Source organism: Aythya marila (assembly GCF_965140915.1).
Source record: "Aythya marila genome assembly, chromosome: 28".
In the NCBI taxonomy this organism is placed as follows: Eukaryota; Metazoa; Chordata; class Aves; order Anseriformes; family Anatidae; genus Aythya; species Aythya marila.
In genome coordinates, this window is record NC_139069.1 from 1,831,726 (window position 1) to 1,854,114 (window position 22,389).

The 22,389-nt window shown below is 50.4% G+C and overlaps 3 protein-coding genes across 3 annotated transcripts in view; 1 reads left to right on the forward strand and 2 right to left on the reverse strand.

Moving 5' to 3' along the window:
• The window catches only part of LOC309888250 (olfactory receptor 14J1-like), a gene marked incomplete at both ends in the record, with an annotated part of 50,903 nt that overhangs the window by 8,048 nt on the left and 20,466 nt on the right, over nt 1-22,389 (forward strand). The window lies entirely within an intron of this gene.
• LOC309888138 (olfactory receptor 14C36-like) lies at nt 880-1,872 on the reverse strand (the record flags this gene model as incomplete). Its single annotated transcript, XM_082780380.1, has 1 exon — nt 880-1,872. One exon carries the CDS (start codon nt 1,870-1,872, stop codon nt 880-882), a length of 993 nt encoding a protein of 330 aa, XP_082636506.1.
• LOC309888139 (olfactory receptor 14C36-like) lies at nt 19,814-20,755 on the reverse strand (the record flags this gene model as incomplete). Its single annotated transcript, XM_082780381.1, has 1 exon — nt 19,814-20,755. The coding sequence occupies one exon, from the start codon at nt 20,753-20,755 to the stop codon at nt 19,814-19,816; it is 942 nt and encodes a 313-aa protein (XP_082636507.1).

The following is a 22,389-nucleotide window of genomic DNA, read 5'->3' on the forward strand; positions in this document are numbered from 1 at the left end:
CAGTTTCCTCACTGCAACCTTGAGCTCCTGGTTCCTCATGCTGTAGATGAGGGGGTTCACTGCTGGAGGTACCACTGAGTACAAAAGTGACACCACCAAGTCCAGAGATGGGGAAGAGATGGAAGCGGGCTTCAGGTAGGCAAACGTGGAAGTGCTGAGAAAGAGGAAGACCATGGCCAGGTGAGGGAGGCACGTGGAAAAGGCTTTGTGTCGGCCTTGTTCAGAGGGTATCCTCAGCATTGCCCTGAAGATTTGCACATAGGCTATAGGACAGCACAATGAAAACAAAAGAACCAAAGGCTAAAGAAATACTAAAACACAAGTGCCCCAACAAGTGCTCCCCCAGCTCCTGAGGGGATCGGAAGAGATGGCAGCTCAGACCAATGAATTTCTTCTGGATTCTTTATTGTTTATCTACACAGGAAGCCTGGTTCTGTAGGTAAATCTTTAAGAAGTAGGAGGCTAAGATTAATATTATTTATATCTGAAACAATAGCTAGTGAAAATAACAACACAGACAAATAAAAAGAAAAAAAAAGTATCTTAAAGATTTCTGAAAAAATAGGTGTTTCTGATTATAAGCTTATTGTTATAGTCAAAGAACCAGAAGCATATGTATTCAAGCAGTGTCCTCACTGCATCCCTTAGTTCCAAGTTCCTCATGTGTGTTCACTGCTGGAGGCACTGGTGATGGGAAGAGATTGCAGTAGAGACTAATGAAATTGTCCCAGTTTCTTTATTTAAACAAGAATATTGATTGTAAAGGTATTTGAAATTATCAGCGTCATAATAATAATAATAAAATAATAATTAGGAGGCTTAGAATAACATTAAATCAATGCCACAAGTTAAAGGAAATAATAATAAAGAAAATTACTTTCAAGAATTTGCACTAAGAGTGTTTGTTTGCAGAAATTCTATTAGTATTTTATGCACATTATTAATGCTGAAGAAAGAGGTATAAAATAGTTTCCTCACTGTATGTTTGAGCTCCTGGTTCCTCATGCTGTAAATGAGGGGATTCACTGCTGGAGGCAACACTGAGTACAAAACAGCCACCACCAGGTCCAGGGATGGGGAAGAGATGGAGGGGGGCCTCAGGTAGGCAAACATGGCAGTGCTAAGAAAGAGGGAGACCACGGCCAGGTGAGGGAGGCACGTGGAAAAGGCTTTGTGCTTGCCCTGCTCAGAGGGCATCCTCAGCACTGCCCTGAAGATCTGCATGTAGGAGAAAACAATGAAAACAAAACAACCAAATGCTAAAGAAAAACTAAACACAAGTGCCCAAACTTCCCTGAGGTAGGAATCTGAGCAGGAGAGCTTGAGGATGTGGGGGATTTCACAGAAGAACTGGTCCACAACAATGCCTTGGCAGAAGGGCAGGGAAAATGTAGTGGGCGTGTGCAGGACAGCATTGAGAAAGCCACTGCCCCAGGCAGCTGCTGCCATCTGGGCACAAGCTCTGCTGTCCAGGAGGCTCCCGTAGTGCAGGGGCTTGCAGATGGCAACGTAGCGATCATAGGCCATGACAGTGAGGAGATAGTACTCTGAACCAAACAAGAAGAATAAAAATAAGACCTGAGCAGCACATCCTTGATAGGAAATGGTCCTGGTGTCCCAGAGGGCATTGGCCATGGCTTTGGGCAGAGTGGTGGAGATGCAGCCCAGGTCGAGGAGGGCGAGGTTGAGCAGGAAGAAGTACATGGGGGTGTGGAGGCGGTGGTCACAGGCTATGGCGCTGAGGATGAGGCCGTTGCCCAGGAGGGCAGCCAGGTAGATGCCCAGGAAGAGCGCGAAGTGCAGGAGCTGCAGCTCGCGCATGTCTGCGAATGCCAGCAGGAGGAACTCGCTCACAGAGCTGATATTGGGCATTTGCTGACATTGAACACATTGTCTGTTGAAGAGAAGACAGAACAATGTTAGTTCACATGTCTTTGAGGGAGACTTATTACAAGTCTTAGAGCGCCCTCCAGCCTGAGCATCTCTCTTTGCAGGAGAACCTTTCTGCAGCTCTCTTACTTGAGGTAAAGCTGGTGCTGGCTGAGAGTGGCACTGGGAGCAGGGGCTGCTGTGGGTTGCAGAGGAGTCCTTCCTGTTGTACATCAGGAAGGAATCAGGAACATGGGGGAAGCTTAAGTTCAGTTCTCTGGTCAGATTAATGATCTTTTCAGTGTTATTTCAAACAACTCATCTGAATGCAGAGTTACACAGGCCACTGCCCACATGTCGTGTTCTAATCTACCCTGTGTTTCCTGTCTTTGAGCCGCAGAACCATCCAGCTCATGAGTTTCCCTGAGAAGAAACTGTAGAGAACTGAGAGCAGAGAATCCCCAGTCCAAGTGCAGCTGGACAGAAACCTCACCTGAGGTGAAGTTCTCACACAGACAGAGCTTGGGAGCATCTCTTTGAGCTCTACCTTCTCTTCTACCCCTGCCTGCCCCACAGCCCATGGGCTGCAGGGGGAGAGGAGGCCAGGGAGGGGCTGCTCCAGGGGAAGGCGTCTGCACTGCAGGGCATGGCCGCAAGGTGCCCGAATCCCCCCTGCCACGGCGTTTCTGGCAACAGCTCCTTCTGGCTGCCTGCCCCTCTGTGCTTCCTGCAGCTGTCCCTGCTGGGAGCTGCTGCTCTGCGCCCACCTCTTCTTTCCCCCTGCCCGTGCTCACAGACCCCATCCCCCGCGGCTGTGCTAAGCACTGCCCTGCAGCACCCTGCCACCAACAGGGCCCTGCCAAGGGACACCTCCATGGCTGCAGGAGCTACGGGGCAGCTGACAGAGAGCACAGCATGGCCAGCCACGGCAGGGTGTTCTGGGCTGACCAGGGGCACCTGCCTTAGGGCACTCCAAGGGGCTTCGGCCAGACTTTCTCACCTCACACAGCAACCCAGCAGGACTCTCAAAGCCTACTGCATTGCCCACTGCCCTCCCAGAAACAAGACCCAGCAAGAGGAGACCCTTCCAGGACCTGCAGCTGCATGGCCCTGCAGCCAGGCATTTACCTTGTCAAGGGCTGTGCAGGTTTCTCCTGCAGGCAGCTCTCAGCATCCTCCCACTGCCAAGTGCCTTCAGCCCCTCTCTCCTTCTCTCCTCTGTGTGTGCCAGCTGCGGTCAGAGCCCCCAGCCCTACTGCGCTGTGCAGTGGAGCTGCTCCTGGGCACAGCTGTCTCTCTGCACCAGGATCACTTCTGAAATGAGTTTTCTCTGTCCCACGAGCCCGGCCCAGCTCAGCAGCACAGCACTAGCCCAAGGCACTGCAATCACCCCTCTGGGGGCTATGCTGATGAGCCCACGAACTTCAGGCACTCAGAGACAATTGAAGACAGCTCTCCAGAAGTCCAAGTCAAAGGCAAGTTTCCTGCAGTGTCCCCCTGAGGGCCAGCACTGACACAGCCTCCCTTGGAGCTCGTTAGAGCAGAACCCTGGAGGCAGTGAGGACAAGGAGTCAAAGGCAATGTGAAGGTGACACTGATGTGTAGGAAACCTGGATGTGTGTCACCAAGCACAAGGGCCAGGACTTGACATCCAACCCATTTTAAGGGGGATCCTTTCCCTTCCCACCTTGCTCAGGGCTCTTTGTGGGGCAGTAGGAGATGGGGATGTGCATTGCCAAGTGCAGGAGAATGGTACGACCCCTGCCTGCCTCATGGGTGTGGGCGAGGAGGCAATGAGGCCCTGGTGCTTTAACAATCAGCTGTCTCCTTAGAGGCGTCAGTGGCAGAGACAACAGCCATAGCCATGGACACAAAGACCTGAGTCCTGTTGAGACTTTCAGCCTTGGTAGAGCCCTTGATCCTCTCCACACCAGGCTGTCTGAGGGACTCCTAGACCTGTATGTCTTTTCCTGCTGGCTGCAGACCCTCTTCTGTGTAGTACCACACTAGATCTCTGAGGAGTCTCATAACTCAGATCTTCTTGTTGGCCATGCTCCTCGTAAGGGAGCTCTGTGGGAAACTGGCCTAGCTGCTGCTGAGCAGGCACCACTGCTCATATGGCATCCCTTGTGGTGCCCAGGCCCTCCTCCTCCTGGCCACTGTTCACTCAGCAAGGTTCCATTCTGCCCTGATGTGTGGGTTTTTCTTCCTGTGGTGCAGTATGGGGTTCTTCTCCTTGTAAAAGCCAAGAGGTTTCTGTAGGCAAAATCCTGCAGTTTCTCAAGGTTGCCCCACACTGATGCTCCATTCTGTCAGCTCTTCATGTCTACAGGCAGACAGTTCAAACTTTGCGTGTGATTGTGCTATCTTTGAGAAGACAACAGCAGCAGGAAAGTTTGGATAATACAGGAGTAACCAGTTGAATGGCATTGCAGCACAGAGCCACAGAAGAGCATGGAAAGCTGCCAGGTTCCACCTCTTCCGTGCTTCCTTCTCATGCATGCTGTCAGTTTGTCTGGAGCTGTGTCCTGAATGTTATGGGGCTGTGCAGGTCAAAATTAGAAGGGCCAAAGCCAAGCTGGAGCTCAATCTGTCTGTGACTCTTAAAGACAATGAAAAACTCTTTATAAAAATACTATAAATAAAGGAGGATTAAGGAGAACCATCATCCTTTATTGGATGTAGTGGAAATCTGGTGAAGATCTTGAGATAACGTAAAGGATGAGGTACTTAATGCCTTCTTTGCCTCCGACTAGGTCAGCGAGACCAGTTGTTCCGCTGGACATTTCTTCTTCCTCATGGCCAGTGCCAATATTCCTGGGCACACATTGTGGCAAGTTTTTCTCTCCTGCTCTTTCCTACAGCCAAAAAAAGCTCCATCAGGGTGGAAACCACTCCTGAAGTAGGCATCCCAACCCAGCAGGCTCCTCGCGGCCTGTCAGCCAACCAGACAGAAGTCACCTCAGCAGCACCTTCCAAGCCATGGGACTGATGCTGGCCTTGCAGCTTCTTGGCTAGACACAGCCAAGCCTTGTGCCTGCTGCTGCCCACTCATGGACTCAAGCAGAAGGGACAGGACAACCCATCTGGGGGCCTTCTTTCTGCCTGGGTCCTCCTGGCTCTGGAGGCAGAGGGGATCCCCCAGTCAGCATGCCAAGCAGGTGCCTTCTGCTGGCCTAGCAGGGCCACTGCCAGATGTCAGCCCAAAAGTGCAGCTCCCAGGGAGAAGTCAAGGCTGACCTGCCACCTCCAGACACAAGTGACCTCACAGTCCCTTTCCGTGACACGCTCCTGCTGCTGCTCTATCAAGGGCAGAGACAGAAGTTACCTCACAATCACTGCCACAGTCATATTGCTCCTGCTGGGGCAGGAGATCCTGAGGCAGAGCTCACCTCTCTGTTGTCCCCTACAGACTGGGACTTACCTTTCTGGTTTAGAGAGTAAACGAAATGTTAGTTGGAAGGTTTACTGTTCTGTTTGTGGTGTCAGGTCTCTGGTTAGGGTATGGGAAAACATTATGGATTAGGGTTTTGTTTAGTTCTGGAAATAAGTCTTGGGATAAATAGAGCATTTAATGTTAGTGTTAAGGGCAGGGATTAGGGTGAGCAAGAGAGGAAATGTAAGAAACAGGCGCTATGGGCTGAGTTTACTTGAGGTGATATTTTGAGTTTTGCTTTACAATAGTGGATTCCTGTCAGCATGTTAGACTAACGTTTAGGTTGAGGGATTATTGTTATTGTTTAAAGGCGTTACAAGACTGAAGTCAGTGTTACAGCAGCATCAACATTACAGGAACCCTCTTACCTCTACAAAGGTAAGCTTCTGAGCTCCTCTTCCCTTCTTCTTCCCTCCCCCAAATCTGACGTCTCTCCTGGCCAGGCTACTCCTGACCTCCCCATATCAGTCATCTAACTGGGATCAGCTTTCTGATGGCTGTCATTATATCAGAGTACCTGTGTCAACTCTGTTGGCTACACTATTCTGTAGTATTAGAATACTCATTACTCTGTTGGCTATTTTATTCGGTTACTCACAAAGCCTCCCATGGGAATTGTTAGGGCAGATAACTGGAAGCCATGATTGGCTTACAGGTTGGCAAAGGCACTGTGCTGAGAAAATCACTGTTTATTTTGGTGAAGCAGAAGGGCCAAGGCCTGACCCCAGCCACTGGGAGGGGAGATCCTGCACCCACAGCATCCCCATGTCTCACTCTTCCTGGGGTCTGTGGGGCAGAGGGTGATGCCCACAATATCATCTGAAGGACAATGGTATGACACTTTCCCGCATTTGCGAAGGATTGAAAGGAGAATTCATAGTCCCAATGCCATGAGTAAAACACATCTTCTCATAAGCCATGGCCAAGGGGACAAAAATGTCAGTGCTGCTGCAGCCTTCCATTCTTGTCAGAGCCCTCTGCCTTCTCCTCTGCACGCTTTCCTGTGCTGTCCCACACTTCCCTGAAGGCTGCAGACAGACACTTCTCTTCCCCACCTTGCTCTCACTCTGGTATTCCCATGATTTCACTGCTGCCTCTCCACTCTCACCAGCTGTTCCTTCAAACACAAGGGCATGGGCTGATACAAACTCCCTCTGAGTGATCTCTGGAGCCACAGTACAAGTGCCAGTGCCTTACCTCCAAGTCAAGAATTTCATCTGACTATCGAATCTAAATCTACCCTCTTGAAGTTTAAAACCATTCCCCTTGTCCTATGATAGAGTCATCGAAATCATAAAAGCACAAATTTGGAAAGGACCTACAAGACCATTTAGTCCAACCTTCCTATCACTAATACTACTCACTAAGCTACTAAGCCATATCTCCTAGCAACTTGTCCTGGTGCTTCTTGAACACTGAGGGTCAGTGATTCCACCATGTCCCTGAGCAGACCATTCTAGTTCCCGACTACTCTTTCAGAGAAAAAGTTTTTCATGATATCTAATCTAAACATCCCCAGGCACAACTTGTGGCCATTTCCTCGAATCCTATCATTAGTTAGTTATCTGAGAGAAGAGGCTGACCCCCACTTCATCACAACCTCTCTTCAGGAAGTTGTAGAGTGCAATGAGGTCTCCCCTGAGCCTCCTCTTCGCCAAAGGAAATAATCCTAGTTCTCTTAGCCTCTTCTCATAAGACCCGTACTCTAGCCCCCTCAACAGTTTGGTTTCCCTTCTCTGGACATATTCCAGGACCTCGATGTCCTTCTTGTAATGAGTGGCCCAAAACTGAACACAGTGCTCGAGGTGTGGCCTCACCAGAGCCGAGTACAGGAGGATCATCACCTCCCTGCTCCTGCTGGCTGATCTATTTCTAATACAGGCCAGAAAACCCTTGGTCTTCTTGGCCACCTAGGCACACGGCTGGCTCATGTTCAGCCGAGCATCCATCAACACTCCCAGGTCCTTTTCCTCTTCACAGTCTTCTAGCCACTCTGCCCCAAGCCTATAGTGTTGCATGGAGTTATTGTGGCCAAAGTGCAGGACCCTGCACTTGGCCTTGTTGAACCTCATCCCATTCACCTCAACCCAGAAATCCAGCCTATCCAGGTCCCTCTGATGGGCCACCCTACCCTCATGCGGATCCTCACTACCTCCCAACTTGGTGTCATCTGCAGACTTAATGAGGGTACACTCAATCCCCTCATCTAGGTCATCAATAAAGACATTAAACAAGATAGGTCCCAGTACCGACCCCTGGGGGACACCACTTGTAACAGGATGCCAGCTGGACTAACCAAAACTCTTGGTTAAAATCTCTGAGGAGACACATTTGCCGAGGCGATCGGCTCCGGGGCAGACGTGTTCTGCAGCGGAGTGGAGGATCAGGCCAGGCAAGGCTAATTTTTCCGGCATCGAGCCTACTTGAGGGAGCCACCAGGACCCGGCAGCCCTCGTGAGGGAGGCTGACGAGGCGAAGGCGGAGCCAGCAGCGCCCCCTCCCCAGCTGTTCAAAAGCTGCCCCTAGGGAGCGCGAGCGACCAGGAGCGCGGTGAACAGGGCGGGCAAACAGGGCGTGGCACGTCAGAAGGGAGTGGCGCAGCAGTTAGCGCAGCAGTTAGCGCGGCAGTTTGCGCAGGAAGGGCAGAGTGCTCCCACCGCCCATACGAACACCTCCTTAACGACAGCCGTTAGCTAGGTGATAACGGTCTCCACCAGGCAGGGTGCGCTCTCCAGGAAGTCAGTACACACGCAGACCGACTACCCGTTAAAAATGCAGCAGTTCAGGTCACTGGATGCAAGGAGTGTCTGAGCCTGTTGCTGCCATCGGTGGGAGGCAGAGAAACTGCGTGCGTGAGGTGCGAGCAGGTGGATGACCTGGTCCGCATGGTGGCGGAGCTCAAGGAGGAGGTGGACAGGTTGAGAGCCATCAGGGAGTGTGAGCGAGAGATAGACTTGTGGAGTAATTCCCTGCAGGGCCTCAAGGGGAGGTACCGAGGTGAGACACCTCAAATGGGGGTGGACCCCCTGCCCTGTAGCCATCGGGCAGAGGGAGGGAATTTGGGAGTTCAGGAGGAATGGAAACAGGTCCCTGCTCAACATCGCAGGCGATGCCCTCCCCTTCCAGCCCCGCCTTCCCAGGTGCCCTTACACAACGGGTTTGAGGCCCTGGAGCTCGACAGACCAGTAGCTGAGGAAGAGGTAGCAAGTGTTCCCAGGAGGATGCCTAGGGCGAGGAGGTCGACTCCATGCCTCAGGACTGCCTCCGTCAAGAAAGACAGGAGGGTTATTGTTGTTGGAGACTCTATTCTTAGGGGAACAGAGGGCCCTATTTGTCGGCCTGACCCTACCCGTAGGGAAGTCTGCTGCCTCCCTGTGGCCAGGGTCAGGGACGTTGCCAGGAAGCTTCCCAACTTGTTACGCTCCTCTGATTATTATCCTCTTTTGATAGTCCAGGCGGGCAGTGACAACATTGAAGAGAGAAGCCTGAAGGCTATCAAACGAGACTTTAGGGGGCTGGGTCGGTTAGTGGATGGAGCGGGAGTGCAGGTGGTATTTTCGTCCATCCCTACAGTGGCAGGGAGGGGTTCTGAGAGGACACGGAAAGGCCACCTGTTAAACACGTGGCTCCGGGGGTGGTGCCAACGCAGAAATCTTGGGTTTTTCGATCATGGGGCACTTTACTCAGCACCTGGCCTGATGGCCGCAGACGGGTCCCTATCTTTTAGGGAAAAAAGGATCCTGGGCCAGGAGCTGGTGGGGCTCATTGAGAGGGCTTTAAACTAGGTAGGAAGGGGGATGGGGCTGAAGCAAGGATTGTTGGGGCTGTGCCAGGGGGAACAATGGCAAGGCCGGAGGATAAGGCAATGGCCCAGCTGAAGTGCATCTACACTGATGCACGCAGCATGGGTAACAAACAGGAGGAGCTGGAAGCCATCGTGCAGCAGGCAGGCTACGACTTGGTTGCCATCACGGAGACGTGGTGGGACCAGTGTCATGACTGGAGTGCTGCAATGCCTGGCTATAAGCTCTATAGAAGAGACAGGCAGCACAGAAGGGGTGGTGGTGTGGCTCCCTATATTAGAGAGTCTTTCGAGGTTGTAGAACTCGAGGCTGGGAATGACAAAGTCCCTTTGGGTTAGGATTGGCAGGGACAACAAGGCTAGTGTCCTGGTCGGGGTCTGCTATAGACCGCCGAACCAGGATGAGGAGACGGATGAGAAATTCTACAGGCAGCTGACAGAAGTTGCGAAATCTTCAGCGCTTGTACTCGTGGGGGACTTCAACTTCCCTGACATATCCTGGAAGCACAACACATCCCAGAGAAAGCAGTCTAGGAGGTTTCTGGAGAGCGTGGAAGATAGCTTCCTGACGCAGCTGGTTAGTGAACCTACCAGGGGTGGTGCCCCGCTAGACCTTCTCTTCACAAACAGAGAAGGACTGGTGGAGAATGTGATTGTCGGGAGCTGTCTTGGGCAGAGTGACCACGCAATGGTGGAGTTCACTATTCTTGGCGAGGCCAGGAAGGCGACCAGTAAAACCGCTGTATTGGACTTCCAGAGGGCTGACTTTGAGCTGCTCAGGACACTGGTTGGTGGAGTCCCCTGGGAGGCGGTTCTGAAGGGCAGAGGGGTCCAGGAAGGCTGGGCGCTCTTCAAGAGGGAAATCTTAATGGCGCAGGAACAGTCTGTCCCCACGTGCCCAAAGACGAGCTGGCGGGGAAGAAGACCGGCCTGGCTGAACAGAGAATTGTGGCTTGATCTTAGGAGAAAAAAGAGGGTTTATAATCTTTGGAAAAGTGGGCAGGCCACTAGGGAGGACTTTAAGGATGTAGCGAGGCTGTGCAGGGACAAAATTAGGAAGGCCAAAGCTCATCTGGAGCTCAATCTGGCTACTGCCGTTAAAGATAACAAAAAACGTTTCTATAAACACATCAACACAAAAAGGAGGACTAAGGAGAATCTCCATCCTTTACTGGATGCGGGGGAAACTTAGTTACAAGAGATGAGGAAAAGGTGGAGGTGCTTAATGCCTTCTTTGCCTCAGTCTTTAGCGGCAATACCGGTTGTTCTCTGGATACCCAGTACCCTGAGCTGGTGGAAGGGGATGGGGAGCAGGATGTGGCCCTCATTATCCATGAAGAACTGGTTGGTGACCTGCTACGGCACTTGGATGTGCACAAGTCGATGGGGCCGGATGGCATCCACCCAAGGGTACTGAGAGAACTGGCAGAGGAGCTGGCCAAGCCACTGTCCATCATTTATCAGCAGTCCTGGCTATCGGGGAAGGTCACAGTTGACTGGCGGCTAGCAAATGTGACGCCCATCTACAAGAAGGGCCGGAGGGCAGACCCAGGAAACTACAGGCCTGTCAGTTTGACCTCAGTACCAGGGAAGCTCATGGAGCAGATCCTCCTGAGAGTCATCATGCGGCACTTGCAGGGCAAGCAGGCGATCAGGCCCAGTCAGCATGGCTTTATGAAAGGCAGATCTTGCTTGACGAACCTGATCTCCTTCTATGACAAAGTGACGTGCTGGGTGGACGAGGGAAAGGCTGTGGATGTGGTCTACCTTGACTTCAGCAAGGCTTTTGACACCGTCTCCCACAGCATTCTCCTCAAGAAACTGGCTGCTCTTGGCTTGGACTGGCGCACGCTTCGTTGGGTTAGAAACTGGCTGGATAGCCGAGCCCAAAGAGTCGTGGTGAATGGAGCCAAGTCCAGTTGGAGGCCAGTCACTAGTGGCGTCCCCCAGGGCTCGGTGCTGGGGCCGGTCCTCTTTAATATCTTCATCGATGATCTGGACGAGGGCATCGAGTGCACCCTCAGTAAGTTTGCAGATGACACCAAGTTAGGTGCGTGTGTCGATCTGCTTGAGGGTAGGAAAGCTCTGCAGGAGGATCTGGATAGGCTGCACCGATGGGCTGAGGTCAACTGCATGAAGTTTAACAAGGCCAAGTGCCGGGTCCTGCACCTGGGGCGCAATAACCCCAAGCAGAGCTACAGGCTGGGAGAGGAATGGTTGGAAAGCTGCCAGGCAGAGAAGGACCTGGGAGTGATGGTGGATAGTCGGCTGAATATGAGCCAGCAGTGTGCTCAGGTGGCCAAGAAGGCCAACGGCATCCTGGCTTGTATTAGGAACAGCGTGACCAGCAGGGCTAGGGAGGTGATCGTCCCCCTGTACTCGGCTCTGGTGAGGTCGCACATCGAGTACTGTGTTCAGTTTTGGGCCCCTCGCTACAAGAAGGACATGGAGGTGCTTGAGCGGGTGCAGAGAAGGGCGACGAAGCTGGTGAGGGGCCTGGAGAACAAGTCCTACGAGGAGCGGCTGAGGGAGCTGGGCTTGTTCAGCCTGGAGAAGAGGAGGCTCAGGGGTGACCTTATTGCTCTTTACAGATACCTTAAAGGAGGCTGTAGAGAGGTGGGGGTTGGCCTGTTCTCCCACGTGCCTGGTGACAGGACGAGGGGGAATGGGCTTAAGTTGAGCCAGGGGAGTTTTAGGTTAGATGTTAGGAAGAACTTCTTTACAGAAAGGGTTGTGAGGCATTGGAACAGGCTGCCCAGGGAAGTGGTGGAGTCACCATCCCTGGAAGTCTTCAAAAGACGCTTAGATGTAGAGCTTAGGGATATGGTTTAGTGGAGGGCTGTTAGCGTTAGGTTGGAGGTTGGACTCGATGACCTTGAGGTCTCTTCCAACCTAGAAAATTCTGTGATTCTGTGATTCTGTAGCGGTCGTAGGCCATGAAGGTGAGAAGATAAAATTCTGAACCAAAGAAGAAGACAAAAAAGAAGACCTGTGCAGCACAGCCTTGATAGGAGATGGCCCTGGTGTCCCAGAGGGCATTGGCCATGGCTTTGGGCAGAGTGGTGGAGATGCAGCCCAGGTCCAGGAGAGCGAGGTTGAGGAGGAAGAAGTACATAGGGGTGTGGAGGCGGTGGTGGCAGGCTACGGCGCTGAGGATGAGGCCGTTGCCCAGGAGGGCAGCCAGGTAGATGCCCAGGAAGAGCGCGAAGTGCAGGAGCTGCAGCTCACGCATGTCTGCGAATGCCAGCAGGAGGAACTCAGTGATGGAGCTGCTGTTGGACATCTGCTTTTTTGGGGAAGTGGTCCTGAATAAGGATGAGGAGAGTAATAAAGTTCAAGAAACGTATCAGAGGAAAACAAATTCCATTTCTCATTTAAAATCATCACGAATATTGTGCACTTTCTGGCAGACATTTGGCAGATTCCTTTCATGTGTCCTGATTCATTCTTCCTGAGGGTGTCTGTTGGAACAGGAGGCTTTACTATGGGAAGTGCAGGAGTCAGTCCTGTCCTACAGCAAGAGCTGAAGAGGAACATGGGGGAATGTTGGTTTCACTTCCTTTGTGATCTCAAAATATTTTGCTCCAGTGTTGCTCCCTGTTCAACAAACTGCAGAGCAGAGCTGTGGAGCCTTTTTTATTTTATTTTATTTTATTTTATTTTATTTTATTTTATTTTATTTTATTTTATTTTATTTTATTTTATTTTATTTTATTTTATTTATTTTATTTTATTTATTTATTTTGATTTTTTGTTTCAGCTGTCCCACCACTCCTGAGGAGTGTTTCCAAGTCACAAACCCTGGTTATTTCTGCTGAACTCAAAGTGAATCCTTGCAGATCATCATCAGAGAAAAAAGGACTGTCACTTAAGTGCACAGATTTCTTCAGGGAGGACAGCCAGTCTGTCCATGAAGTACAGCCTCAGCTGCCCTGTGAGAGCTGCAGGAAAGTTCTACTCACATATTTGACTGAAAAGAACAAAGACACTGCTGAGAGCAGAGGAATCCAGGCTCAAAGTGCACATCTACAGACTCCTCACCCTGTCCCCGTACTCCCCTTCCCCCAAGCACACCGAGGACTCACCCCATGGGCATGTGAAACCCCCATCCCCAGCCAGCCTGCAAACAAGACCAGCAGCAGCACGGCCAGCTGGAGAAGCCAGGAGGAATGCCAGAGTGCTGCTGCCAGGGGAGGCAAGGCCAGGGAGGGACAGACGGACACTCAGCACACCCTCCTGTGCTGCAGCTCTGCCTGCAGAGGAGGCAGCTTCTGCTCATTGCAAATGATCTGTGCTCTGCTTTGACTTGCAGACACCTCTCAAAGAGAGCGGGTATCATGGCTTTTGTATCTCCTAATGATCAGCTAGGATAAAACTTGTGAGGACCACAATATGATCTTGATGCAGTCCACGAGATGATGTTTGGGAAGGTACTTAACAAATTTCATCACTGACATACTGATTTCTCAATCCAATGCTCCAGGAGTCTCAGTCTCCTATACAATCCTGACAGTCCATTACCATGAAATCTGCCTCCCCTCTACTGCAGGAGTCTGAAAGCATGGACTGGAGAAAAAGCCTTACCCTTCAGATAAGCTAAGCATCGATCTTCCTCTTGAAATGCCGTCATAATGCCATTATCTAAAGCATTGCAGACAGAGAACAATTGGGGCAGAGGTTTTACAGGCTTAGGCTGTGCCAGCTGTAGGAGACCCCTTTGGCAAACCCCACCAGCACTGCCATGTTGCCAGAGACTCATGGTGTTAAGAACCTGCAAATGTGTCCTGCCACACGCTGCCCTCTGTTGTTGCGCTCCTCAGTGCCTCCAAGCCCTCTCTCCTTCTCTCCTCTCTGTGTGCCAGCTGCGGTCAGAGCCCCCAGTCCTGCTGCACTGTGCAGAGGAGCTGCTCCTGGGCACAGCTGTCTCTCTGCACCAGGGCCCTCTTGCCACGAGCTCTCTCTGTCCCACGAGCCCGGCCCAGCTCAGCAGCACAGCACCAGCCCAAGGCACCGCAATCACCCCTCTGGGGGCTTTGCTGATGAGCCCACGAACCTCAGGCACTCAGAGACAACTAAAGACATCTCTGCTGAAGTCTAAGTCAGAGGCAAGTTTCCTGCAGTGTCCTCGTGAGGGCCAGCACTGACACAGCCTCCCTTGGAGCTCATTAGAGCAGAACAGTGGAGGCAGTGAGGACAAGGAGACAAAAGCTGTGTGAAGGTGACACTAATGTGTGGACAAACCGGATGTTTGTCACCAATCACAAGGGCCTGGCCTTGAGTCCCAACTCAAGGAAGGGAGATCACACAAGTGACCTCCCAGCCCCTTTCCATAACATGATCATGTTGCTGCCCTGTCACTTCCACGGTCACATTCCTCCTGCTGGGTCAGGACATCCTGAGGTAGGGCTGACCTCTCTCTAGTCCTTTAGGGACTAGGGCTCACCAGTCTAAGTTAGAGGATAAACACAGGCTTAATGGGAATCTCTGGTGTTCTTCTGTGGCCATCAGGTTTGTCATAAGGTTATGGGCAAGCCCTGTGTTTTAAGTTTTTTTTAGGCCTGCCAACAACTTCTCTAGAGCTAAATAGTGCATTTTAATGCTAGTGTTTAGGGAAGGAATTAGGGTAAGCAGGAGAGAAAAGGTAAGGAAAAGGGTCTATAGGCTGCGTTTTTCTTCAGTGGATACTTTAAGTTCAGGCATTAGAGTAGTGGATTCCTCTCAGAGTATTGGAGGAGCATTTAGCTTTAAAGATGAAAATTACTGGTTCAAATAAGGAAAGGGCAATACATTACTGTTTTAAATCAGTGTTACTGTAACACCTACATTAAATGACCCCTCTTACCTCTACAGAATCATTAATCACACTTCCTACCTTCAAGGTTTGTTTCCCAAATGGCTTCTGTGGATCCAGGGTTACTTTTCCCAGGCCCTCTCACATGTTTCAGTTTTGGATGTGCAGGGATGGGATAAGGAAAGCCAAGGCACAGATGGAACTCAGCTTGGCAAGTGATGCAAGGAATAATAGGAAGAGATTCTATAGATACATGGCTCATAAAAGAAAGGCCAAGGAGAGTGTATCCCCTTCTGATGGATGAGAAGGGTGAACTGGTAATGACAGACATGGAGAAGGCAGAGGGACTCAACAAAATCTTTGCCTCAGTCTTCTCTGCCAGTCAGGCTTCCCAAGTCTTTCATTCTCTGAACCCATAGATGGAGGCTGGGGGTGCAAAGTCTCACCCACTCTAAGTGAAGAGCAGGTTTGAGAACACCTGATGAAACTCAACAAGTACAAGTCTATGAGGACTGATGACTTGCATCCCAGGGTCCTGAGGGAACTGGCTGATGTAGTTGCCAAGTCTCTCTCCATCATATTTGAAGAGTCCTGTCAGTCGGGTGAAATCCCTGATGACTGGAAAAAGGAAAACATCACTCCCATTTTTCAAAAGGGTAGAAATGAGAACCCATGGAACTACCGAATGGTGAGCCTCAGCTCTGTGCCTCAAAAGATCGTGGAAAAGATCCTCCTGGAATCGACGTCAAGGCACATGCAAGACAAAGAGGTCATCTCAGACACCCAGCATGGCTTCACCAAAGGATAAATGGTGCCTGACCAATCTGGTGGCTTTCTGCAATGGAGTGACCACATCAGACAACAAGGGAAGACCGACCGATACCATTGACTTGGACTTCTGTAAGACCATTGACGCTGTCCCACATGACATCCTAGTCTCCAAATTGGAGAGATACGCATTTGATGGGTGAACCATTCAATGGGTAAGGAGTTGGCTTGAACGTCACACCCAGAGAGTGGTGCTCAATGGCTCTATGTCCAAGTGGAGGCTGGTGATGAGTGGCATCTGTCACGAGTCTGTCTTGGGACTGGTACAGTTTAATATCTTTATCAATGACATAGTGGGATCGAGTGCACCCTCAGCAAGTGTGCAGATGACACCAAGCTGAGTGGTGTAGTTGATGCAACAGAGGAAGGGGTGCCAACCAAAGAGCGCTGTACAAGATTGAAATTTGGGTCCCTGTGAATCTAAGGAGGTTCAACAAGTCCAAGTGCAAGATGCTGCACCTGGGCTCGGGAAATCCCAGATATGAGGAAAGGCTGGGAGAAGAACTCATTGAGAGGATCCCTGCAGGGAGGTACTTGGGGGTTCTGCTGGACAAAAAGCTCGACATGAGCCAGCAGTGTGTGCTTGTAGCCCAGGAGGCCAACTGCATTCTGGGCTGCATCAAGAGAGGAGTGGCCAGCAGGTGGAGGCAGGTGATTCACCCCTTCTACTCTGCCTTTGTAGGCTCATCTTGGAGTCCTGCATCCAGGACTGGGGCCGCCAGCACAAGAAGGGTGTGGGTCTGTTAGAATGGGTCCAGAGGAGGGCCATGAAGATGATCAAGGGGCTGGAACACCTCTCCTATGAAGAAAGGTTGAGAGAGCTGGGGCTCTTCAGCCTGAAGAAGAAAAGGTTCCAGGGTGACCTCATCACAGCCTTTCAGTACTTAAATGGGGCTTATAAAAAGATGGAGAGTGACTCCTTGCTCAAGGACATCACAGTCACTGCCCTGCCCCAAGGGGACAAACAGCTGAAGTTAGGGATAGGAGTGGGTTTGAAGATGAGATGTGTTGTGTGTGTGGTGGAGGGTTAGGTGGTCAATTTAACATTTAGGGATTAGAGGTCAACTTCTAGGGCTAATGCAATGGAAGGGCTTTGAGGGAGGGATTGGTGTTCTGCTCAAGATGCCTGCTCAAGGTGTAGGATAAGGGCAAGCCTTGTGGGTTAGAGTTTTGTTTAGTTCTTGGGTGAGGGCTAGGGTTAACGCTGGCATTCTAGTTCATGATTAGGCTTAATCATCATTCTGCTTGACCTTTAAGTACAAGATGTGTTTGACATCTGCCTTTTCCAAGTCCCGAGGAACCTCTTTGGTCAACCTGTCCTATCCAAGGCCTCTCAGATAGATCTTATGACAATGTCTGGAGCAGTTCCACCAGCATGTCTCTCACCCTTCCCACTCAACTGCTAAGCAAGCTGAGGATTGAGCAGGGGGATGATGAAGGTTTGGGAAAGGGCTTGGTTAAAACCTCTGAGCACAGCCTTTATGGGCTTCACACAGACAGTGAGGGTGGTGTCACAGAAAACAGTGACACTCATGAGGACTAAAGAGCAGGTGGACAAGACCTTGGGCCTGCCAACACAGGACGCACACACATGAAAACTGCATGGGAGGGAAGAGGAAGATTGGATCCAAAATGTAGATTATGAAATCAAAGAGCATGAGTATCACCGTGACACTGCAGGAGAGCTCCAGCAATGGAACAAAACCACAGAAGGTGTCTATGACACTGGGGCCACAGAACTGTAGCTGGGAGGGGGAGAAAGAATTCCTGTACATGAGAGAAATTGCCCTGGTTCAGGTACAGCTGCCTTCTGGAGTCAGGCCTTCCACTTCTTGAGCCTTTCAGAGCACAGGGGTGGCATACAGCCCAGGGCTGACCGTAGGGCATGGTCCCCAGCAGGAAGCACTGCGGTCATGCAGAAGGTGCAGGTGTCCTGGTTTCAGTTAGAACAGAATTAATTTTCTTCCTAGTAGCTGGTGGAATGCTGTGTTTTGGCTTAGGATGAGAAGAGTGCTGATAACAGCCCGATGTTTTAATTGTTGCAGAGCAGTGCTTATACCAAGCCAAGGACATCTCAGCCTTTCGCTCTGTCTTGCCAACAGGCAGGCTGGGGGTGCAGTAAGAGCTGGGAGGGGACAGACCCAGGACAGGTGACCCAAACTAGCCAAAGGGGTATTCCATACCATCTGACGTCATGCTAAACAATATATAGGGGTGGCTAGCCAGGGGGAGGGGGCCGGACTGCTCAGTTAGGCTGGGCATCGGTCAGCGGGTAGTGAGCAATTGCATTGTGCATCACTTGTTTGTACACATTATTATTATTTTCCTATTATCACCATTGTATTATTATTATTATTATTGTTATTATTACTTTTGTTATTATTATTTTCCTGTCTTATTAAACTGTCTTTATCTCAACTCACGGGCTTCACTTTCCATTTCTCTCCCCCATCCCAGAGAGGGAGGGGGAGGGTGAGCGAACGGCTGTGTGGTGTTTAGCTGCCGGCCAGGTTAAACCATGACAGCAAGTGAGAGTGCTGCCACCTCTGTGAGCAAAGGGGGTGCTGTCCCCAGCCAGGAAGCTGGCCAGCATCTGGCGCAGGGTGCTGGAACTGTGCAAGGAGGACAAACCTCCCCCAGGAAGAAGGCCACAGGCATCTGCAGGTGTTTGGAGGCAGGCACCAGCACAGTGATGAGGGTGTTCCACATCCCAGTCACCGTGCTGGTCAAGTAAGAGAGGAAGAAGAGATTTGTGTATGGGTAGAGGATCTCCCAGATAGGAAATTGATGAGCTGGTTCATCGACGGGAGAGCCGAGGTGTAGATATAGAGCTTGGGAGCGTAGTTTAGTGATGTCCTTGTCAGCACTAAGGTAAAGTTGCCTGACCTGGGTGACACGTCCCAGAGTAGTGTCAGGCACAATGCAATTCTTTTTGCCTTCTGCATCTATAGCACAGGAAGTAGGACTTTGCCCTACTCTATTGACTGGGGAGGTCTTTTCACTTTACTCAATTTAGTTTTCTGTGTCTGGAAGGGGCAATTTCCCAAAAGAAGCCAATCTCATGGGTACAACTACATCAACTTGAAGATATATTTTCTTTAGATTTCATCCTGAGTTTTCAACAGAAGACCCAAGAGATACCATGTATATCTAGGTGTCTACTGCGATTCAAGTTGAATTTCTCAGATTTTAAAAGTCATTTCAATTTTATTTTATTTTATTTTATTTTAGGTTTCATTTTATTTTATTTTATTTTCAGTTTTATTTTATTTTTGGTTTGGTTTTGTTTTGTTTTGTTTTATTTTATTTTATTTTTGGTTTTATTTTATTTTATTTGTTTTCAAGGAACCCGAGTTGTCTTAGAAAGGGTTTCGTGCGTGGGCTGGGCTGCAGTTACAGGGACAAAGACCACTGCTGGCAGGGAGGGTGTCTGACCTCCAGACTCTGCTTTTCCTCCCGTAGAAGAAGGTCTCCAAAGAAGTTACCCTGGATGAACAGTAATAGGAGAATGATACTCAAAACTGAACTGCAGCAAAATTCAGCCTTTAAAAACTGAAAATATTTTTTATGAGCTGCGTTTTGAAATTTTCTTCCTTAAGTATGCCATGTAAGCTCTGTAATTAGAGGCACAAGGCATGAAGGCTTGAAGAAACTATTGAAGAGATGTTAGGAGTTTCTGCATTTTAATGAAGTCCATTTTGGAGGGCCACTGGGGCTGCTCCTCCATGTAGCAGCTGGGCTTTTGGCCGTGAACCCCTCCTGTGTGTTGGGGCTGCTCCCCCAGCTCCAGAGTACATGGGAAGAGATGGCAGCTGAGACCAGTGAATTTATGCTTTATTGTCTATACCTACAGAGGATGCCTAGTTCAATAGGTTGATTAGAAGATGTACTCAAAGTAAAAAATTACTAAATAAATTCAACCAATATCAGAAGTCATGAAAATAATAAAAAGAAATGAAAAATGATATGAAAATCTGTCATGTTCGTTTCTCAAATACAATAGTAGTCCTGACAGGATTATTATTAATGTTTATAATATGTTAATAATACTAAGGATAAAAATAATATGATAAAAATCACAATAATATTAACAATATTGATGTTTAATAAGCACATACAAAAACAGTTTCCTCACTGCATCCTTGAGCTCCTGGTTCCTCATGCTGTAAATGAGAGGGTTCACTGCTGGAGGTACCACTGAGTACAAAAGTGACACCAGTAGATCCAGGGATGGGGAAGAGATTGAGTTGGGCTTCAGGTAGGCAAAAATGCCAGTGCTGACCATCAGGGAGACCACGGCCAGGTGAGGGAGGCACGTGGAAAAGGCTTTGTGCCGGCCCTGCTCAGAGGGCATCCTCAGCACTGCCCTGAAGATCTGCACATAGGACAGCACAATGAAAACAAAACAACCAAATGCTAAAAATGAGCTAAAGACCAGAAGACCAGCTTCCCTGAGGTAGGCATCTGAGCAGGAGAGCTTGAGGATGTGGGGGATTTCACAGAAGAACTGGTCCACAGCATTGCCTTGGCAGAGGGGCAGGGAAAATGTAGTGGCTGTGTGCAGGACGGCATTGAGAAAGCCACTGCCCCAGGCAGCTGCTGCCATCTGGGCACAAGCTCTGCTGCCCACGAGGCTCCCGTAGTGCAGGGGCTTGCAGATGGCAACGTAGCGGTCATATGCCATGATGGTGAGAAGGGAATACTCCGATGACATCAACAAGACAAAGAGAAAAACCTGTGCAGCACATCCTTGATAGGAGATGGCCCTGTTGTCCCAGAGGGCATTGGCCATGGCTTTGGGCAGAGTGGTGGAGATGCAGCCCACGTCGAGGAGGGCGAGGTTGAGGAGGAAGAAGTACATGGGGGTGTGGAGGCGGTGGTGGCAGGCTACGGCGCTGAGGATGAGGCCGTTGCCCAGGAGGGCAGCCAGGTAGATGCCCAGGAAGAGCGCGAAGAGCAGGAGCTGCAGCTCGCGTGTGTCTGCGAATGCCAGCAGGAGGAACTCACTCACTGAGCTGCTGTTGGGCATTTGCTGGCACTGGACACAGTTGTCTGTTGAAGAAAAAAGACAGAACAAAGTTAGAGGAGGCTTCTCTGAGGAAAACCTATTGCAAGTGTTGGAGCACTCCTCTGCCTGAGCCTCTCTTTGCAGGAGAACCTTTCCACAGCTCTCTTGCTTGAGGTTGCAGAGGAGTCCATGCTGCTGTTTATCAGGGGGAAGCAGGAATATGGGGGAAACTCTCGTTCAGTCCACTGATCAGGTCACTGGAATTTACAGTGCTGTTTCAAACAATGCATCCCAATGCAGAACAGGGATTCAGATGCCACTGCTGAACACTCTCTTTCTCAGATGCCCTGTGTCAGCCCTCTGTAAGCTGCAGGACCACAACACTTAGGTGTTTCCCTGAGATGGAACTGAAGAAAGCTGAGAGCAAAGAAGCTGCAGTCCAAGTGCAGCTGGACAGGAGTCTCACCTTGTCTGTCTGTTGTGAGCAAGTTCTCAGCTCTTCCCTCCTAGCAAGAGGTGTAGAGGTCATTGCACTTATTGCACCTCATTGCAGCTGCCCACAGACAGCCACCCAGAAGCATGGACATGGCCTTAGCAAGGAGGTGTCTTCTCCTTGGGACATGTGGATAACACAAAGATGCCACAAGACAGCTGAATCCTGCTGGACAGCAGCCTGCAGCCAGGAGGATGCCCCACAGGCAGAGCTGGATATCTGAAAGCTGGAGTGTCCCATATCCCAGCTGCAGCGTTGCAGAGTCTGGAGGAGGCTTGGCCACTCTGCTCATTGCTGTCCAGGGGCACCTGCCTTAGGGCACTCCAAGGAGCTTCTGCCAGACTTCCTCACCTCGCAGGGCAACCCAGCAGGGCTCCCAAAGCCTACTGCATTGCCCACTGCCCTCCCAGAAACAAGACCCAGCAGGAGACCCTTCCAGGATCTGCAGCTGCATGGCCCTGCAGCCAGGCACTTACCTTGTCAAGGGCTGTGCAGGTTTCTCCTGCAGGCAGCTCTCAGAATCCTCCCACTGCCAACTGCCTTCAGCCCCTCTCTCCTTTTCTTCTCTCTGTGTCTGTGCCTCTGTGTCTCTTTCCTGCTGCGCTGTGCAGAGGAGCTGCTCCTGGGCACAGCTGTCTCTCTGCACCACGGCCCTCTTGCCACGAGCTCTCTCTGTCCCACAAGCCCAGCCCAGCTCAGCAGCACAGCACCAGCCCAAGGCACTGCAATCACCCCTCTGGGGGCTTTGCTGATGAGCCCACGAACCTCAGGCCCTCCGAGACAATTGAAGACATCTCTCCAGAAGTCCAAGTCCCAGGCAAGTTTCCTGCAGTGTCCCCCTGAGGGCCAGCACTCACACAGCCTCCCTTGGAGCTCGTTAGAGCAGAACCCTGGAGGCAGTGAGGACAAGGAGACAAAGGCAATGTGAAGGTGACACTGATGTGTAGGAAAACTGGATTTGTGTCACCAAGCACAAGGGCACAGACAATAATGAATGATTTAATATTTTAAAAGACAGAAAATGAAGATAAAATATTAATAATAACAATAACTAAAATAATATTAATAATAATATGTACAAGGCAAGTGATGCACCATGCAATTGTTGAGAAGCCCCTCACCGATGTTCAACCTGTCTCTGAGCATTAGTCCCACTGACCCT